General features: G+C 45.8%; 1 protein-coding gene across 13 annotated transcripts in view; it reads left to right on the forward strand.

Annotated features, from left to right (window-relative positions):
• The first annotated feature begins 36 nt into the window (after nucleotides 1–36).
• Nucleotides 37–19,022, forward strand: part of CACNA1D (calcium voltage-gated channel subunit alpha1 D) — a 347,512-nt gene continuing 328,526 nt past the window's right edge. For all 13 annotated transcript variants that reach the window (XM_040247200.1, XM_040247204.1, XM_040247206.1 and 10 more), the window contains exons 1-3: nucleotides 37–472; nucleotides 2,431–2,740; nucleotides 6,456–6,561. In XM_040247200.1, the coding sequence (XP_040103134.1) occupies nucleotides 406–472; nucleotides 2,431–2,740; nucleotides 6,456–6,561 (483 nt within the window). In that variant the 5' untranslated portion in view covers nucleotides 37–405. The remainder of the gene's footprint in view (nucleotides 473–2,430; nucleotides 2,741–6,455; nucleotides 6,562–19,022) is intronic.

The following is a 19,022-nucleotide window of genomic DNA, read 5'->3' on the forward strand; positions in this document are numbered from 1 at the left end:
GCGAGCGGGCGGGCATGGGGGGCGCGCCGAGCGGCCCCGGCGGCCGGGCCGGCATCCCCGCGGCGTCCCTCCGCTAGAGGGGGGGACCAAGCCAATTCTCCTTTGCAGCAAAAAAATTACCTGTATATATTATCAGGATAATATATACATCTGATCTTATTTTTTAGAAAAAGTTTATTTTGCTCCGATTTTGAAAAAGAGGGAGCGTGGGTGGCCAGCGGTTTTTTATAAATTATTCTTATTTTCTGTTATCTGTCCCCGTCCCTCCCCACCCCCTGCTGAAGCTTGACTAAGGGCAGGGACCGCGGCTCTTACCAATCGGTCACCCCCTTTACCCGTTCCTCCCCCACCCCAACGCCTAGCACAGTGCCCTGCACACAGTAGGCGCTCAATAAATGTTCGTGGATGATGATGATGATGATGATGAAAAAAATGCAGCATCAACGGCAGCAGCAAGCGGACCACGCGAACGGTGAGCAGCCAGAGCCTGGGCACCCGCTGCCAAATCTCATCCTTGTCATGGTCCTCCTCTTTCCACCCCCTCTCCTTCTCACCCCCCCTCCTGTCTCTGATGCGCTGGTGGGTTGAGGGGGTTGGAGAGGATGCTTCTAGCTCGGTGTCGTCTACACAGAAAGGGGAGATGCGTGACAACCACTCCATTCTCCCCTTCAGGCCTTGAATGTCAGAGTTAATTCTGCATTTGTGGGGTGGGGGTGGTCGTGGGGTCAGTGGAGTACAGTGCCGCCGCCGGAGGGGCGGTGAGCCTAGGTGATTCGGGTTCAGTGTCCTCGGGCTCAACTTTCCTCCAACGCTCTTGAGCGATGGGAAGAGGGTGGCTCTGAGTCTTCAGCCCGAGCCCCCTTTCTAGCCTCTTCGCTTCCTTTCCCGCCCCCTGGTATTTTAGGAAGAAGGTCTCTGGTGGCATCTGGAAAATTACAGGGTTGCCAGGTTTCACCTTTCTCGTCGGTGGGTGAAGCACTTTGCTACCCTTGAGAGGGAGGCTGGGTCTCGGAATCGCTGGCCAGAGGGTCGGATGGAAAGTGTATTCCCGCTCCCAGCGCCGCTGTGCACACGTCGGTAACCTAGCAATGCCCGGGGAGTCACAGCCGCTGTGGGGTTCCCCTCCCTAGCCCGGCCCGGGCACCACGTGCAGTTACCACACCGCCGGCCGGCCAGCCGGGCTGGGTCGAAGGAAGGGAGTGCAGCTCCTGGCCAGCCCTCTTCACTTCTCCTTAGAGGTCGCTGGAGTCCCCACAGCTCTCTGTGGGCTCACAGCTTTCCCAATGAGCTCTTCCCAAGGTAAGACTTGGGACGACTCCTCCCCTGGTTCAGACCTCTGCTGCCCACTCCTGTGGACCCCTCTCAGGCTGCTAACTAGGCAGACCTGTGCTTGGCTCTGACTCTCCCTTGTGCTCTTTACTTAGTAAGAATTGGTTTCACAAATGCCCGTCCCTCTCGCTTTGACTTCTGTCTCAGTAAGGAGGTTGTGACCCAAGGCAGGCAGGTACCTGGGAGACCTGCCTGGGTCCTGGCCTGACCCCAGGCTGGAGCCTCCTTGGGGTTCTATCCTGTGTGTACTTGGGTCCCAGTCTATGCTGAAATGGTTCCTGTTTAGGCCTTGAGGGCCCCTGACATAACTCAGCCTGTCTCTCCTAGGTGTAAGGATGCAGACTGCCTGCCCTGTCTGTTTCTCTGGTTGCTGGTTTGGCTGCTGTGGCTGCAATTTAAAATGCAAAAAAGCCCTAAAGATGTTTTCTGTTTTCGGAAGCCTGTGGAGGAAATGAGTCCCAAGCATCATGAATTTTCATTTGCAGGAAGTGTCAGTGCATAATCTAGGTATTTGTTATGGGGCTCTTGGTATTGCCCTGGTGCCAGTGGTGCCAGTTTTTATTTTTTATTTTCCCATGCTGAAAAAAATGCATTTGTGGCTGTGGAAAGATGTTGGAGTAACACCCTGAAAATGATTAAGACTATTGAATTATTGCCACTGCCTTTTTTTTTTTTTTTGGTGATGGTAGTTATTTTGGAGGAAAGCTGTGGTATGTATCTGTTAACTCACTAGAGATACATGGGTTTTGAAAGTCAGAAAAGATGTGGAATATAAGTGGAAATGACCTCAGTTTGTCTGAAGGAATGCACTGAGATTTCTTGTGAAGATATGGATGTAGAGAGGTACTAACCCATTGAGCGAAATGCAGCGGTCGTGTGTTATTGACACTTTGGGCAGAGATCAGGGACTTTTATTGCTGCTCTGGCTGACCTAACCCTCCTTCTGAAAAATAGAATATGAGGTTTCCAGTGCAAACATGGGGATGATTTCCCTGTTCTTCTTGATGGGAAACCACTTCAGCTTTCTTCTGACACTGGATTCTCATTGTGTCATTGTTGGTTTTTTTTTTTTAATTTTTCTTTTTTTCTCCTTCTTCCCAGAGGCAAACTATGCAAGAGGCACCAGGCTCCCTCTTTCTGGTGAAGGACCAACTTCTCAGCCAAACAGCTCCAAGCAAACCGTCCTGTCTTGGCAAGCTGCAATCGACGCTGCTAGACAGGCCAAGGCTGCCCAAACTATGAGCACCTCCGCACCCCCACCTGTCGGATCTCTCTCCCAAAGAAAACGTCAGCAATACGCCAAGAGCAAAAAACAGGGTAACTCGTCCAACAGCCGACCTGCCCGTGCCCTTTTCTGTTTGTCTCTCAATAACCCCATCCGAAGAGCCTGCATTAGTATAGTGGAATGGAAGTATCCTTTTCTGGGGGAAGTGTTTCTCATTTTCTCTTTTACCATCTGCTCTTTAAAAGGATTTGTTGTCTGAAATGGCACTTAACAAAGTGATAGCACTTTGGAATGTGAGCAACAGAAGCTGTGTATACAGGGTTTCATGGTATATAATTTCCTATCTCCTCTGGGGTACAGAAGGGTATCTCTCTGGGTAAATTTAGGCTACTCTCTGTGTGTGTGTGTGTGTAGTCGGCAGGGGGTGCAGGGAATGACAGCCTGAAACTTAAATTAACCTTTGGTCATCTGACACTAGATGGCTAGTTTAAATGCACCTTTGTTTTTTGGCAGCGGTATGAATTGAACCTATTACAAATAAGGTATGCTCCTTAAAAACAAAAAATAAAACTCTACTAGGAATAAATACATTTTTGACCTTTAGTGGAATCTTCTCATTCTGATGTTTGAAATTTGCTTTGGATACTCCAATGAATGCTAAGGTTGCTTGTGGGTCTGCCATTTGGTGAGTCTGATTGTTCAGGTAGCTACAAATATGAACATTTGCTTCACAGAGAGGGAACGACTTGGTCATCAATGCTATGATTTCCTGGAATTTCCTTTTGACAAGTTCCAAAACAGCATTTGAAATGTGAGCATGAGGGAGCCTGTGGAGGGAGAGGTTTGTGTGTGCCTCTTCTTCCAAAGCCTGCATGAGTTAGCGCCCAGCCCTCTCCGTGGAGGAATTTGCAGTTGTTGCCTTTATAAAAAAAAAATTCTGTATCCTTGGACTGGAGTTACATTTCTGGGTTTCTCCTTTGTATTTTTAAACCTGAACTCCAAATGCCCCAGGCAGGTTATTAGGGCTCAGATCTTGGAGAACTGGGGTGCGTTGCCTGCTGACCCCGTCCCTTAACCTGGAGGCCAGGCTCCAGTTCCTGCCACCCATCAGAAAAGGTTGACTGAGGTCTTCTTTCTGAGCAAATAGCTTTCTAATTAGTCAGATGATTCACTGGTTTGGGTAAAGCATAGCATTTCCTTTTCCCAGAATTATATTCGGGGTCAACCAGGGCTCTTGAGCAGTTCCTAGGCTTGGGAAGGAGCATGGATGTAGGGCTTTCCCACCGAGCCCGGGTCGAGAGGCCACGCTCTAAAGAGAGGATACTGGTTACCGGCTGGCTGGCGAGTGGAGCTGGAACCCCCTTATCGTTTGAGTGCCTAGCGAGGCAGCCCTCTGTCTCAGCTGGCTATTTTCTGTGCTCACGGAGAGTTAAAATGAGGTAACTGTCTGGAAAGGTTGTAGAGAGAGCAGCCCAGGGTAGGATTTGAGGGGTTTTCATGTGCCTTTTCTTTCCAGAACAGATGTCTCTTCTCCAGCGGGTGTCGCGGTGTCTCTCACATGGCTGGGATAGTGTGGATGTGTTTTTCTCTATAGGTTCTTTTTGAGTCTGAGGACTAAACACTGGTGTCGGCCCAGGAGGGAGGGGGATCCACAGGGAGGGGGTGTCCCTCGGAGGAGGGGTGGTCTCTCAGTGGCATGGCAGGAGCACTTAGTCAGATCATACTTAGTCACAAAGGTCTCCTCCCCCTCAGGTTGGCTTGACGTGACTCTGAGTAAGCAGAGACCTCTCAGTGGGGTCATTAATTTCATGCGGAGTGAGGTGGGAGGCCTGGTGCTGTTTCTGTTTGTGCTTCGTAATTTGTATATAGTAATTTATGTGAACGGAGTGAACTCCTGGATGGTGCTGCTGACTCCCTTTCCCGCACCGCCAGACACGTATGTGCAGGAATTAGGGGCTGTGGCTGCCAGCGCAGGGAGAGGCCGCCCTGCAGATGGGAAGCGTTTATAGAAGAGATTCTGAAACGATATGAGATGTGTTGTTTTCAGTTGACAGTTTCCTTTAAGTCTGGGAGCAGGGCATAGACAGCCTTCTAAAATCAGCTGTGCCAGGCTCTGTCAGCACTGGGTGAATGAGTTTTTTGAACCTGCTGTTTGTTTATACATGCAGGCAAGGCAGTATGTCCTGCACTTGGGGGAACAAGGAAGGGAGATTTAGGATCAGCCCCATCTATTTCTCTGATGCTCTGCTCTGTTTGGCTTGTCAGAATCACGTGGCAGAAGGAGAGCATCCAGCATTACCTGCAATCTGAAACTTTTTTCACCGTGATGAAAAAAGTAGTCTTTTGTTTGTTTTTCCTAAATAGCATCAGTACTTTTCTGATTTGCTGGTTTATCATTTAGGTATTGGAAAATTTAAAAGGCAGATGGTGATGTGGGAAATGGGAGAGGCAGTGAGTGTGTTTCCATATAGGATGGGTTTGGGGCAATTGACTTTTTAAGTTTTAGAAGGAATTGCCAAAAGGAAAGATGAAAAGGAGTTTCTGAAGTCTTTTTAAAGTAGATTGCCTTAAAGTTGGATCCCTACATAAGAGATTTTGTAATACTAGGTGAGTTAAAAGAATAACTATGAGGGAAGGAAAAGTGTCTTGAAAAATAAGCCCATCAAATTAGTAAGGGAATAACATCATTTACATCCAGGTTTCAGTGAGTGTTAAAGTTCTTCAAAAGGCTGAGGTTTCGTGAAATGCAATGGAACAGAGACATGAGGGCTCTTTATTTCCTTCAGCATCATTGGATTTTCCAGAAGGAAGTCAGGGTGAATGCAGAAGATCTGTGCACATCCTCCAAGCTTTAGGACTTGGAGGTGTTCAGTGAAACTGTGGCTTTGCCTTTAGTGGATGAGTGTTTGGGAGAAACAGTGTCGTACAACCAAGCCTGGAGTTAGAGATTAGATTGGTACTTGTGAAACCTTGCATTTGGAAAGGCTGAAAACCAAGAGTGGAAAAACAGTCATTTTTGGCAGATGTCAAATTTTGTATTGCCAGTTTTGACAGTGTCTCTTAATAACACCAGAATATTTAAGCAAGTATCTGTTGAGGCCGCTCACAGAGTGATTCTTCCAGACAGACCCCTGAGATTTAGAAATGTTAAATCGAACTCTGAAAGTGTCTGGTGCTGATTTCTTATGGCCTTGTATTTGATTTGTTTATGAATTGAACACAACAACAACACATTATAAACGGAGCTGCAGTCCAGCTCTAATCTGAAACAGTGGTAACTGCTGATTAGTAAGGAAAGCAGAGGAGGGAGATGAAGCCTGACTCGCTTGTTAAGGGTTGGAATAGCTATGAGACAGTCGCAGGTGGTTTGGAAAAGGTCCTCGGTGACTTGCCCTGTTCTAGTCCAGACAGGAGATCCAGGCGGATCTGGCCAAGAAGAGCCACCAAGAAAATGGCTCTAACACATGGTGGCTAGGGATTTGTGAAAGAGATTTATCTCATGATGATTTTTCTTTTCTACAACAGCCAGGAATTTAGCTTTCTAAGGCCCTTGTTGCTGTGAAAACGACATGAAGCAGAAACCTGGTTCACACAGTGCCCTAATTGGATGGACTTTTAGGTTTTGATATAGAATGTCCAACAGAAGGATGAGTGTAACGTAATCCTCGCCACAGAAGAAAAGGACTCGTGGAGAAGTCATTTGATAGGAAGATCTGCTGTGAGTTGACCACTGATGATTATTGCTGCTGGAAACCTCGTCGTCACAGCAGTCATTTGAATAAGGATTTTTGTGTGCAAGATTGTCATTTAAAAAGCAGTTCAAGATGGTGTGATTGAGAGTGTGATGAGAGAGATGGTGTATGTTGGCATGACATGTATATACCTTAACAAAAACTTTCAGACCATTTGACATATTTATATTATTGGCTATTTTTGCCAATTGTGTGGCCTTAGCTATTTACATCCCATTCCCTGAAGATGATTCTAATTCAACAAATCATAACTTGGTAAGTGTCCTTAGAATTGCTGCTTGTTTTGATGTGTGCTTGTCATTGACCTCAGTACTGAAGTTGGCAGCTGGCTTTCTGGGTTGTTGAAATTTACAATGATGCATGTGATGTTTCACAGAGTTTTGCAGCAGTGTTTTTTTTTTTTTTTTCTTTTGAGCTGTATTCTCAAATTTATACTGAATGAATGAAGTGTTTAAAGTCATGAATTTTGTATAAATAGATGTGAAACTTTTCATGGAAGAGGTTTGTAGCAGATTTAAAAATAACTTTTCTCTGCATGTAGCCTTTTCTTGATTTTACCATTCTCTTCCTAGTAACGTTAGCTTTTTTTTCTTAATCTAGTGTTATTTGGGAGTTTGGGGTACTTTGGTCAATTTTTCTGGTAAGTAGAGAGTTATCATGTAAATTTTGTACATCAGCTATTGTTGCAGAAGTAGAACACGACAAAACTAATCATCATAGAACATAATTCTGAGAATAATATAATAGCGTGTCTAAGTTCCTCCCGTTAGTCCTATGACATGCTCCAGGATAAAATGATTCTATAGTGAAATAAATTGGGATACTTCCATATACTTTATTGCTCTCTTAAAGATTTATCGTGCACATTAACTCAGTAAAAGCTCCAGGAAAGTCTGTAGTTAAAAAACCAGTTTCATTTTGTTTAACTCAGCTTAGTCCCTAAAAGTAATTGGTCATGGATTCTTTAAACATTTTTTTGGCAGCGTGCATCACAGTGTTTCATGGAACTTCCTTTGGGAAAGGTTGATATAGTTTAAAAAGAAAAAAAAAGCACTGAGGAGCACTGAAATGGGACTAGGAATTGTCCCACTGGGCTGTCAACTGGCTGTATTTTGGGGTCTTTCCCAGATCCTTTCTGCATTGCTGTTGACCCATCTCTCAATTCAGGGGACTGGATGAGAAGATCGCCAGGGTTGTTTCTACCTCTGACATCCTGTAATCTTGCCTTGATGATTCAGAATTCAGGATTTTTCTGGTGCTGTGGCATCCTCTTTGCAAGGATCAGTCCTTCATGACCGGAGCCTATGCAGAAATGAGGTGAATGAGGGCCTGGTCCCGGATAACAGCAGTTCTCTCTCCTGCTTTGCTTTTCCCTCTTTCAGCTGGTTCCATTTGTTTTTGGTTTCTTATATTGAAGCTGTATTTTAATAGGTCTGAATGTTCTTAGCTGCGTGTGGTAAAGGTAGAACTAGGGTGGGGAGAGCTCTCCCAGGGTCTGGAGACGGTGACGGTATGCTCTTATGACTTTAGGCTTCATGGTTTATGTACGGGATTTCATGTTGCATCTCTGATGTGCAGCGTATTTTATATGTAGTGTGATGTCCCTTCATCTTTGGGCTTTTGTAGTCTGATGTGTAGAGAATTTTAAAAAATTATGGATATTGCTACTGCAAGTACAACTGGAAATGGGAGTTGGATATACAGATAAAGACTGACTGTTAGTATATATTTATACTGTGTTAGAGATGATTTGTGTGACTCTGGGTATTTTAAGTAGCTTCTGTGGTATTTTAAATAGACATGTGCCTTTAGACAGTCATTTCAAAGGAGAAGCAGAAGTAGTGAAGAGCCCCCATCAGTGGGGCTAGATCATCAGTCTAGGCCACAGATGGTGTCAGCCTGGTTACCAAATTTAACAACGTGGATGGTGACCCAGTTTGTTGCTTTTTGTAGCTCAAGAGAACATGATTAAACAAACTTAGAAAATAAATACCTTTCAGAAAGGCAGATTAATTCAGATCAATGGAATAATTAATGTAGCTGCATGTATAAGTCAATTGATATTCCGATTTTTTTTCCCCCAGGGAAATTCAGGGCACTAATATAAGAAGTGTCAGACCATTTGGATTTCTCAGCTAATAACTGAGGGAATAAATATAGGAAATAAATAAACTATAGGAAATGAATAAATCTCTCTTCCTAACCCCTGCAGTCCCTCCCCAGTGGATCTTTTCTTGACAGTTCTTAAACAGTGGTCTTCGAGGGTGGGAGAGGGCAGGGTGTTAGTTTGACAAGCCTTTTTAAAAAACCAACATATATTTCTTTGATGTCTTAATATTCTAAAGCTTAGAGCATTCTAGTTTGTGTCTTCGTTTACTTGGCTGGTCACATGGCCGGATGAGTTTAACCTCTGCCTAACTCTTTAAATATCTCTTTTCCCACTGTGGGAAGGGAAAACTCTGTGGATTTCCCCCTGACTCTCAGCAAAGTCCCATGCCATGTCAGTCTTCCTGCCAGGGAGCAATTTTTTTTTTTTTTTAATACATTTGACCCCATTTGTACCAAAGTGATTGCTCTATTTTTGGGATTGGTTTAGAGGCAGCTGAACGAAGCTTATTTTTCATCTGTAGTAAATACCTTTCAATGAATGTGAATGGCAAAACAAAGGGCAGAGACCCATACGGATTGGTGGTTTCCTTCGCCTGCAAGCTCTTTTGGGCATGTGGCTGTTGAGCACTTCGAGTACAGTTCAGGGCCAGTTTTGTGGAAGATGTTTCTGCCTGTTGCAGGTAGTTTGTCATGAAGTTATTATTTTCGTTGCCTAAGAAATGCGGCCATCACCCTTGGTCCAGTGTGGGTTTGGCCTGGTTTGCACGTCACTGAGCCAGCTTTGGGCACTTGAGATTACCTTGGGGGCAGCAAGTTTTCCCAGGGGTAGTTTTTATAAAAATATATATAAATATGTAAACAGGCTCAAGTTTCTGTGCAGCTTTCCTTTGTGGACTTGCAGGGACCCATAGAGGCTGCAGCCATGGAAACGGTGCAACTCAGTTCCCACAGCCATCTCCCTCCTAGATCAGTCAGTTGCAGGGGTTCTTCAGTTCCACTTATTGAAAGCATATATCATTCATTTAATTTTCTTCTTAGCACGGGGCAGGGGGGCCGGAGAGTACTTCTTTATGGAGTGTCAGAGTGGGGACGATCACAATTTCTGTACTTCACTGTGGTGGAAAATGCTTTATTTGGCTTTCTGAACTTCAGTTTCTCATAAGCAACTGACTGAAGCCTCAGCCTGGGCATCCTGTCCCTGGAACTCCCATTCCACCCCCAGGCTCTGTAACGCTAAACAGCCTCAGATTAGACCCTTCCACAGAGGGGCACCGAGCTTCCTCAGTGTCTGCAGCCATGGAGTCGTGGTGGGGGGGGGAGCCCATGGCCCCCGCCACCCTGACCTTTCACCAGGTGCACAAAAAAATGCTTGTGAAACTCAAAGAGATGGTTTTAAGTCTTTGACTCCCTTTGAGCCCCTTTTCATCTTGTCCTTGTGTGTATTGTTTAAAAAAATATGTATTTAATTTATTTATTCATTTGATCGCATCGGGTCTTGCTTGTGGCATGTGGAATCTAGTTCCTTGACCAAGGATCCAACCTGGGCCCCCTGCATAGAGTCTTAGCCACTGGACCAGCTCAGAAGTCCCACCTTTATGTTTTTAGGTTGCAGACACTGGGCATCTGTAAAGCCCCCGGCGTCTTCCCCTTCCTCTCCATTTACTTTGTGGTCGGGTGGCGTGAACCTGAGGTTTCAGGGGCAACCTGCTCTCCGAAGGAAGTCCAAGTCCTCCTTTGTCTGTCTGACCCTTTCTTGTTGACTCTCTGTGCCTCTCCTTCATGCCCCCCACCCCATCCCATTCTATTCTTCCACCAGCCTTTCCTAAATACCCCTCCCTACTCTGGTCCACCTCCTGGCCTTTTCTCCATCTGAAATACCTCTCCCCCCGCCCCACCCCTTCATCGTCATCACTGTCCTTAGGAAGAATCTCAAAAGGACCTGTGAAGCCTTATCTGAACCTGATTAGAAGTAACACTTTTATCTGAACTGCTCTCCTGGCACTTTGCATATGAAACACTCCGTATTTTGGTTATTTATGTGCACATCTTATCTTTTATCTTATCAAGCCTCTTCAGAATACAATTCTCAGTGAATCTTTTTGGAACCCCAACAGCATGGAGCCTGATGGTGTGTAAATGATGTTCATAAACGCGGGTTGTTGAGGACCACTGAATGACCACTCTCAGGAGAACTCACCCTTCAGTCTTTCCTCTGAACTCAGGATTTGCTCAGGTGGCAGGCCTCTCCGTGGACGCCTCCGAAATCCTTGGTTGGGGTTGGGTGACAAGTTCCAAGTGTTTACTCCTGAAGAGCTGAGGGTCTTCTGACCCTGCTTCTTATGTCCCTGTGGCTGAAGGTGCTGTTGGAGCTGGGTTTCCCTACTGAGCATTCCTGTAGGTTTTGTTCTCTGGCTCCAGGGCTAGTAGTAGCAGGGTGCTGGGAGCCTCCCTGTGAAGCAGTGCCGCCTGGGGATTCTTGCAGTGCAACCAGATGCTTTACGAGGGCTAGGAATGCTGGGGGACAGCCTACTTTGATTGCAATCTGTCCTCCATGGCTGAGATCCCCACACCGTGTTTCCTGGGTTTAAAAAGCAAGTTCATTGGCTCTGCATGCTCCAGGGTTTAGCATCTCACATAGTGAATGGTGTGAATTGAATTGAAATACCTGAGACATAGTGTCATCACTTGGCTTCCTGGGCTTTGCCTAGAAGGTTGGCTTTTAGTTCCATACCTCATCTCTGTGTCTTTCTGTTTGAACTGTGTGTATTTCTTCGTGGTTTAGATTCTGTTTTTTGTTTTTTTTTTTTAAGGATTGCTCCTGTGTTGCCCTCACTTCAGCCTTCTCTGGTCCTTGTCCCCACCTTCTACCCCACCAGTCTGTGTAAATAGTACTTGTTTTCCTCTTTGCAGACATTCACCCCTTTTCACTTTATTCTGTAACTACTGTGGGATGTCGCTTGGTGTGTGGAGTGCAGTTCTGTATATGGTCTCTGGGCTCTGACAGCCTGGCTCTTTGGATGGTGAGCTAACTGACTTTGGACGAATGTAGCACATGCTGAGGCTGGAGTCTGGTTGATCTCTGTGTTGTTGTGAGCTTCACTCTGCGTAGGGGCACAGTAGGCACATGAGGAAATGCACGTGAAATGAGTAGGTCCATAAATGAAAGACTGTTCAGGGCTCCATGGCATGTCCTTTATAGATTAGTAGTTAATTTTCAACAATTGGCTAATGATTAATGTTTGTCTGAGAGGCTGAATTTCATTGTCCAGTATTCATGACAATCTCAGGAAATACCTATCCGAGTTTGCCTTAAATTTCAGGGTTGTATATTTCTTGGCAAATTTAGCTCTTTATATTTGAAGCAGGAGAGAAGTAAGAAACGTGCTTAATACTTTTTGAATCCCTGCATCATAAGCCGGCTTCTGTGCTCAGCATTGTGTGTGAACCATGTGTGAGTGGTTGTACTTGTGTGTGTATGTGTGTTTGTGAGACATTTCGTTTGAAGGTTGGTGGAGGGAGGGCAGCAAAATGACCAGATTGAATAGACTTGTGTAGTAAAATTTAATCAAGATTTGGTTTCCTGATCTTGATGGTGAATCCATTTATGTCTTGCACAAGTTATAGCATCTCTTTTGTCATCTTAACCTCACGTTGACAAAAAACAAGTTGCCCGGATTGACCTTTTATTGAGGAGATTTTGAGTATCGGCAGTTTTTCAGAAATCAAATCCAAGTCTTAAAGGATTCAGATTTACTTCTATTAAAGTTCCTTAAGAAGAATTCCCAAAGGATCCTTTAAGGATTGTTAAAAAACGAATCTCATTGTTTTATAGACACACCTCAAACACTGGAACTTCTCTGCTTAGACCCTTTAAAAATGAGCCTATCTTAGAGACTTCCTTGGTGGTCCAGTGGTTAAGACTTTGCCTTAATGCCGAGGCCGCAGGTTTGATCCCTGGTCAGGAAACTTAAGATCCCCCATGCCTTGTGGCCAAAAAAGATCAAAACATAAAATGGGAGGAATATTGTAATGAATTCACTAAAGACTTTGAAAATGGTCCACACAAAAAGACTCTTAAAAAAACAAAATGTATTTAAAAAAATGAGCCTATTTTGGAATGAGGATATATTGGCGTATTGGCTAGAACTTGTTGGATTACCAGTTGCAGAAACACAAATTGGCTTAGTTGGGGAAAAAGAAGTACATATGTGTTTGTAATTTATTAACTGAGCTAACTGAAAAGTCCAAAGGGTGTAAACTATTATCAGACACAGCTGGAAAGGGGGCTTAAAAGAGGGTCTCGGGATCCCACCCTGCACCACAGCACCCCTGTCCCCCAGGCACAGTCTGACTGGCCTCCAGCAGCTCCCCCTTACACACCACCTGAAACATGCATCTTACAAGCCCACTTCAGGGAGGGTCTTTGGGGTCCCTCCCTGGGAGATGCATTCCTTCTTTAACCTCAGTTCAAGTTCAATATTTTAAAAATGATGTGTGAGAAACAGAAGACCCATGTAGCAGATTCATGGGTAGCTTCTTTTTCTAACCTGTCTGTAAAACATGAGAAGGACTTGCTGTGGAAGTACTTGCCCAGCAGTAGAGGTGGGTGTCCTTGCCCCGTGGGGTGGCAGTGGGGCTTGGCAGGTCATTCTGGAATAGACTTGAGGCTCCTGTCGTGCTCCCAGTCCTGGGGCCCTCTGCCATCAGCCCTGTAGGATATGTCCCCAAGACCTGTTCTGCCCATGTGTTCGCAATAGGAAAGTGCCAGAAGGTGTCTTCCCTTTTTAATTCAGGTGAGATTGGGATTCTCGCAGCTGGGGTTCTTGTGGACAGTGATGTGCTTGACTGGGCAGGCAGACTGGCCCTGGGAGGTGGGGAGGAGGACACAGTGAGAAAAGCTAAAGATGGGGTTGGAAGAGGAAGTGTCTGAGTGAGGACCCGTCCTCTCTGTGTGTGCACGAGGGCTGGGACAGAGTGTGGTGGGTAGATAGACAGATGGCTGTTTTTCTGACACACACCTTGTAGCATGAAGAGTTCTTTTGGAGATTTTTAACTAAGCAGGGCCCCAGACACTGTCCAGGATGGGGAAAATGACTTTCTTCTCCAGAACCACAAAGCAGTTACTTCTGCTAATTTCTTTTCCTCCTCCCTACTGGTTGATGGGTACATTTAGAAATCACCTGTTGAAATTTTTGAATGACTGAATGTGAGGGTCAGGCTGAAGGGTATTGGGGGACTGACCTGAGGGAGGGAAGGCCAGCTGCACCCTTCTCAGGAGAGATGCGGCTAACAGGTGGACCCCACCTGGGAAGGAAGGAGAGGGTATCTTTGGTCAGCTTGGCCTAGGGATGCAGAGCAGGCTGGCTGTGAGGTTCATGATTTCCCGGCTGTGGTCATCTTCTGAGGGGCCCACCCTGCCTTCCTTCCTCGCATCTGTGGGGAGGTCTAGCACGGTGTACTCACAGATACTTTTGTAGTATGTAAGGACTCTTGTTTATAAGACAGGAAGTCGAGGCACCATTATTCAGCAAATATTTATTGAGACCTGCTCTGCAAAGCATATCAGACTCAGGGGTCCAGGCTTATAGCTGGTGCTGTGGTGGGCTTCCTGTGCCAGGTCACCCTTTCATGAGGAAAACGTGGGGTCAGAGAAAGGCTTTCTTTGTTTTTCATATTTTGTGTTCTTACAGTAAATCATCATTCAAATTTATAGAAATAATTTATGTGAGTAATACATATGTTCTTCTAAACTATTAAAACAATACAGATAAAATGACTATTGTTTTGCCTATCCAGCTCCTTCTAATTACAATAATCAGTTTCATAATGGTTTTTTTTTAAAACTATATCTGTATGTGTATAACATCTGTGTGTTTTGAAATAGGTATCTATGCTGTTTGGGTATTTAAAAACTTTATACAAGTGGAAGGAGACTGTGTGCATTGTAAAGCTTATATTTTTGCTCCCTTAATGTGTCTTACAGATCTTTCCATATCTGTCTGTAGAAATCTGACAACTCCTTAGCTGCCATAAAATATTCCATGTATGTGCCATAGTTTATTTAGTTGTTCGCTTTCTGGTGAGCAGTTAGGTTAGTTCCTAAAGTTTTGCTCTTTGAAACAATGCTGCCTTGAACATCCTTGTATGCGCTCTTTATGTGTACAAGTAAACATTTCTCTGGGATAAGTACTTAGAAGTAAACTCTCTGGGTGGGAGGACAGTGTGTTTCAATTCCATACTTCCTGCTGCATTGGCTTCCACTAAGCCCCTATCGATTTACATTCCCACCCCCGCAGCTCCTTGAAATCAGTCATCCTTTCATGAGTGACCTCATTTGTTCCTTATCTCAGGCCATGGGAAAGGAAATCTTAGTGGCTTGGAGAGAGTACAGCCTCTTTCTTGGATGCCTGGTAGACACCCAGAGCATCTGGTTAGAGCAGAGTCCTGGAACCCTCAGCACCAGACTTGTCATCTCTTTTGAACCACTGACTGAGATGAAAGGCATCAAGGCTGCTTATTCTTTCCCTTGCTTTGGGTGCCATGCACCTGGGGATGGGGATTCTTTCAAGGGAAACATTCATTTCAGGTAGCTGACAGATAAGTAAGACCCTAATGCAAAAACTGAGTCTTTTTTCTTTAGTTTTGCAGTGTTTGCTTAGTACAGTTGAGTTCTAAGGCAAATACTTCCTTCATATTCCTTTTAGTTGTGGAAGAAAAATATCTCACCTGGTATGTTTCTGCTATTTTGTGTTCCTTGATTATTAATTATGCTATTTTCACACACAGTAGAACCTTGCTATTATTATGGTATTTACTACAAGATTTGTCCCCCTTTCTACTTCCAAAAGCTCTGATGTGGCTTACAAAATGGAAGCCGATGAAAGATGGGGCAGCCAGGAATACAAACCAAAAGCAGATCTGCCCAGGTTGCACAAGGCTAACCGTTTGCAAACACCCGAGTACCGAACTGGCCATTAGGCTTTGCAGCAGTGGTGGCAAAAGGAAGCATTTCTGACTTCCAGGTTTTTTTATCCTCTCAACAATGGAAAGCAGCTTCATTCATTGTGAGAGGCACTTTCTAGGAAGGAGATCCAAGCAGGAATCTACAGCATGGGTCCTTGTACAAGGTACTGTTGGGCTGCGGAGAGCTGCGTCTTTGCTGTGCTTTTGTTAACGAGAAATAAATGCCCTGCAAGCAGATGGTCTCTGGATTCAGAGCTCCTAAAGGGTTAGGGCACAGCATTAAACTGGCCTACCAGAGGCACTTCTGTATTCTATAACAGTTTTGCTTTTTAGTGATATAAATTACTACAGAACTAAAAACTGGGAAGATTAAAGAAAGAGTAGTTTAAAATAACTATCATTTAATCATATATAAAGTCCTTTTTTGGAGCATTTGTTATGTGTAAAATACAGTCCATTAAACATACTCACTGCCTTTACTTAATTTAAGCCTGAGTACAAAAGGATAATATGAATTAATGCAAAGAACCACTCCCAAACTCTCGTTTTGGAAGAGCTGTGGTTTTATTATTTTACTCTAATGTGTACTAAAGAAGTGACCAATATTTAAAAAGGAAGACATCCTTGAATGTTCTTCAGTAAATAGATAACAATAGGGTATAATGAAACACTGTTTAAATGATTCCTTTTAAATTGTACAAAAGCAGCTTGAATGAGTAAATGGTTAAAATGATGCCCTTTTATACCAGTAATTAGTCCCTTAGTCCTTTTTCTTTTTTAAGATAATGCAAAAGTGTGCTTCTTTTGGGGCATTCACAAATTCTGAATTATTGAAATATAAATTAATAGTGAATCTATCTAAAGCTCTCTTCAGAATTTTTATCTGGTGGGACTGAAATTAAACATCAAAGGTTCTAAATTAGAATGTGGGGAAGTGGTGATACACAGCAAGAAAATGGTAAAAGAGAGATGTTTAAGGAATCTTTTTTTCTAGAAAGCCCTGTGGAGTTGGGACTAGTTTGATTGGGGCTGAGAAAGCTTTGGTGCTATTTTAGGTCGGTCAGCTGAATAAGCTAACTGATAATCTTAAAGACAGGAGATGGGGGGTGAGGAACAGTAGATTAGATACTGGTTTTGATTTACTCTGGGTGGTACTGACTGTGAATCACAGACGCTGTGAGGCTGGGATTGGGCAGGACCCCAGAGACCTTCAGATGGAGGTATCCCTCCTCCAGACCCAGCAGTTGACTTGCTCAGGGTTGCAGTGACAGAGGAGCCAAGTGGGGTCTGTCTCCGGGTCTGTTTCCTTCCCACCCTCTCCGTTACAACCGTGCATCCAGGTTGAAATCAGACATTTCCCATCTGACTGGCAGGTCTGAGGATGCCAGGGGCGCTTGTGACATCTGGAAAATCAGATGACAAAAGAATGTCTCTTCAGAGCAAGCTGGGCATTCAGCCGACTTTGAGCTATCTCAATTTTTTTATCTCCTCGATTTTTTTTTTGTTTTGTCTTCCATAAGATAGTTTTGATTATCCCTCCCTCACCTTTTTTACTTCATTAATTATTCTTTTACTTGCTTCATGCCTATTAACACACAGGAATCATTTCGCCATAGATGGCTTCATCATTTTAGGGAAAGAGGGCAGTGGCCAGTGGGTGTGGGACGGTAGGTAGGGATCAGGGGGCCAGTTGACAAATACAGGGGTGGGGGGTGTTGCTCCTCGGTCATCTGGGTCTGGGTGGCTGGCCTACCTTGTCTACTTGACCATAACTGAAGGCACAGAGCTCATGGCTACATGTACTGATCTAGGTGTGCTTTGTATGTGTAATCTTCTTAGTTCTCCTTTAATCCTCACCGTGAAGCCATGAGGAAGAGACTGCTGAGAGCCTCATTTCACAGGTGAGGAAAAACGGCTGGGAGTGGTGAAGCTGCTTACACGAGGCCCAGAGGCCTCCTGATTGGCAGGGCCTGGGTCTGCATCCGGGCTTTCTGCCTCCTAATTGGCAGGGCCTGGGGCTGCATCCGGGCTTTCTGCCTCCTAATTGGCAGGGCCTGGGTCTACATCCAGGCTTTCTGCCTCTGCAGCCCGCGTTCCAGCACAGGCGGTGCCCGCGAGCCGGACCTCATAGGCTGCTGGCGCCTAAACTCCGTGCAGCGTGATGCCGGGACCTCCAGGTGGGTCTCTGCGCGGGCTTCCAGGCCCTGGTTTGGTTCGGGCCTGGGTTCGGGGACTGGTCCAGAAACTCCGTCCAGAGGAAGCATTCCCGCCGCCCAGAGGCCTTGCCAGGTCGGCTGGGGCTGTGGCTGGAGAGAGGGTGGCCCTCTGACCATCTCCTGAGGTGCCTTGTGAACCCAATTAAAATGGAACTTGGAGGAGTTTGAGTTTGAGTTTTAGTTTGGGCATTGCATCGATTTTATTGCATTTTCACTCCGTGAAAAGCGTTACTCATGAAGGGAAAGTGTGAGGGCTCTTGGGCATGGGTCGGTGGTAGGAGTGAGCAGTCAGGGCTGTGGTCACACTGCGGCTCTTCCTTGCCTGGTCCCTTCCTTTTCTGTAAAAGAGGAAATTAGGCGGCTGGCAGGGTGAGCGGAGCCCTGACTCCGGGGAGACATGGAGTCATGCGCTCACTGTTGCCAGCGAGGCTGCGTCCCTGAGCCTCCCGCAGTCCTGGGAGGTAGGGCTTGCCGTCCTCCGCTTTCCAGATGAGGAACCTGGGTTCGGGAAGACGGGCCGCTGCCTCCTGCCCGTGAGGGAGCAAGAGAATGGGCATCGGGTGAGGGTGGGACCCCTCCAGCCATGTCAGGTTTCCCAGACGGTTCGCTGGGTCGGGGATTTGCTTTCAAAGTCATTTTACAGAAGATGTTTTCAGCGGACAGACCCATTCCTTCTGTCCCCTGAAGAGCCTGAGACATAGCAGACGGACAGGGTGCTGGAGGGGCCTGGTGTCATCAACAGGAAGCTACCTGCCCGTTATAGGAGGCCGTGGACCTGGACTGCACCCTATCTTTGCTTAGACAGTGGTCAGGGCTGTTGCTTTGCCCTCTGGATACCGAGGAAAGAAATGGGCCGAGTTAAATGATCAGGATCTGGTTCCCACTGATAGGAAGCCTGAAGGGGGGGGGCCCGGGCCCCTTCAGATTATTGGTGAGGCAACACAGAACAATCCAGAGCTCAGCCTCTTGTGAGACTTGGCTGCGTCCTTGCCTGCATGCTTCCACGGGGACTTGTGAGTGCAGGTGACCAGCTGTGTCTTGTTCCTGCTCGGCCCAGGTGGGAGACCCTGGCTCTGTCTGGTTTTAAATGTTACTCAGAAGAGGAAAGAAAACAGGTGCTAAGGTGCAGAACAGGGGCCCTGGGATTTTTGTTTCTTTTTTCCTCAGTGTGGCCAGTCGGTGGAGGTTGGTGGGCAGCGTGCCCCTTCCCTTCTCTTTGCGTTATGAGGGTTGGGGTCAGGGGAGGCCTTGCCGCTGCTCCTGGATGCCAGCTCGGCAACCATTGAGGCTGGAAGTCCTGACTGTGGGTCTTGACTCTTTTCCGTCCAGGTGGTTTGTGAGCTGAAGCTGGGAGCTTTTCCCTGGGAGCTTCACAGAGTCGTCCCCGGTGGGTGCAGCCTGTTCTCTGAGCCATATACTTGTGTGTGT

The sequence above is a fragment of the Oryx dammah genome, unplaced genomic scaffold (assembly GCF_014754425.2).
Source record: "Oryx dammah isolate SB20612 unplaced genomic scaffold, SCBI_Odam_1.1 HiC_scaffold_9, whole genome shotgun sequence".
In the NCBI taxonomy this organism is placed as follows: Eukaryota; Metazoa; Chordata; class Mammalia; order Artiodactyla; family Bovidae; genus Oryx; species Oryx dammah.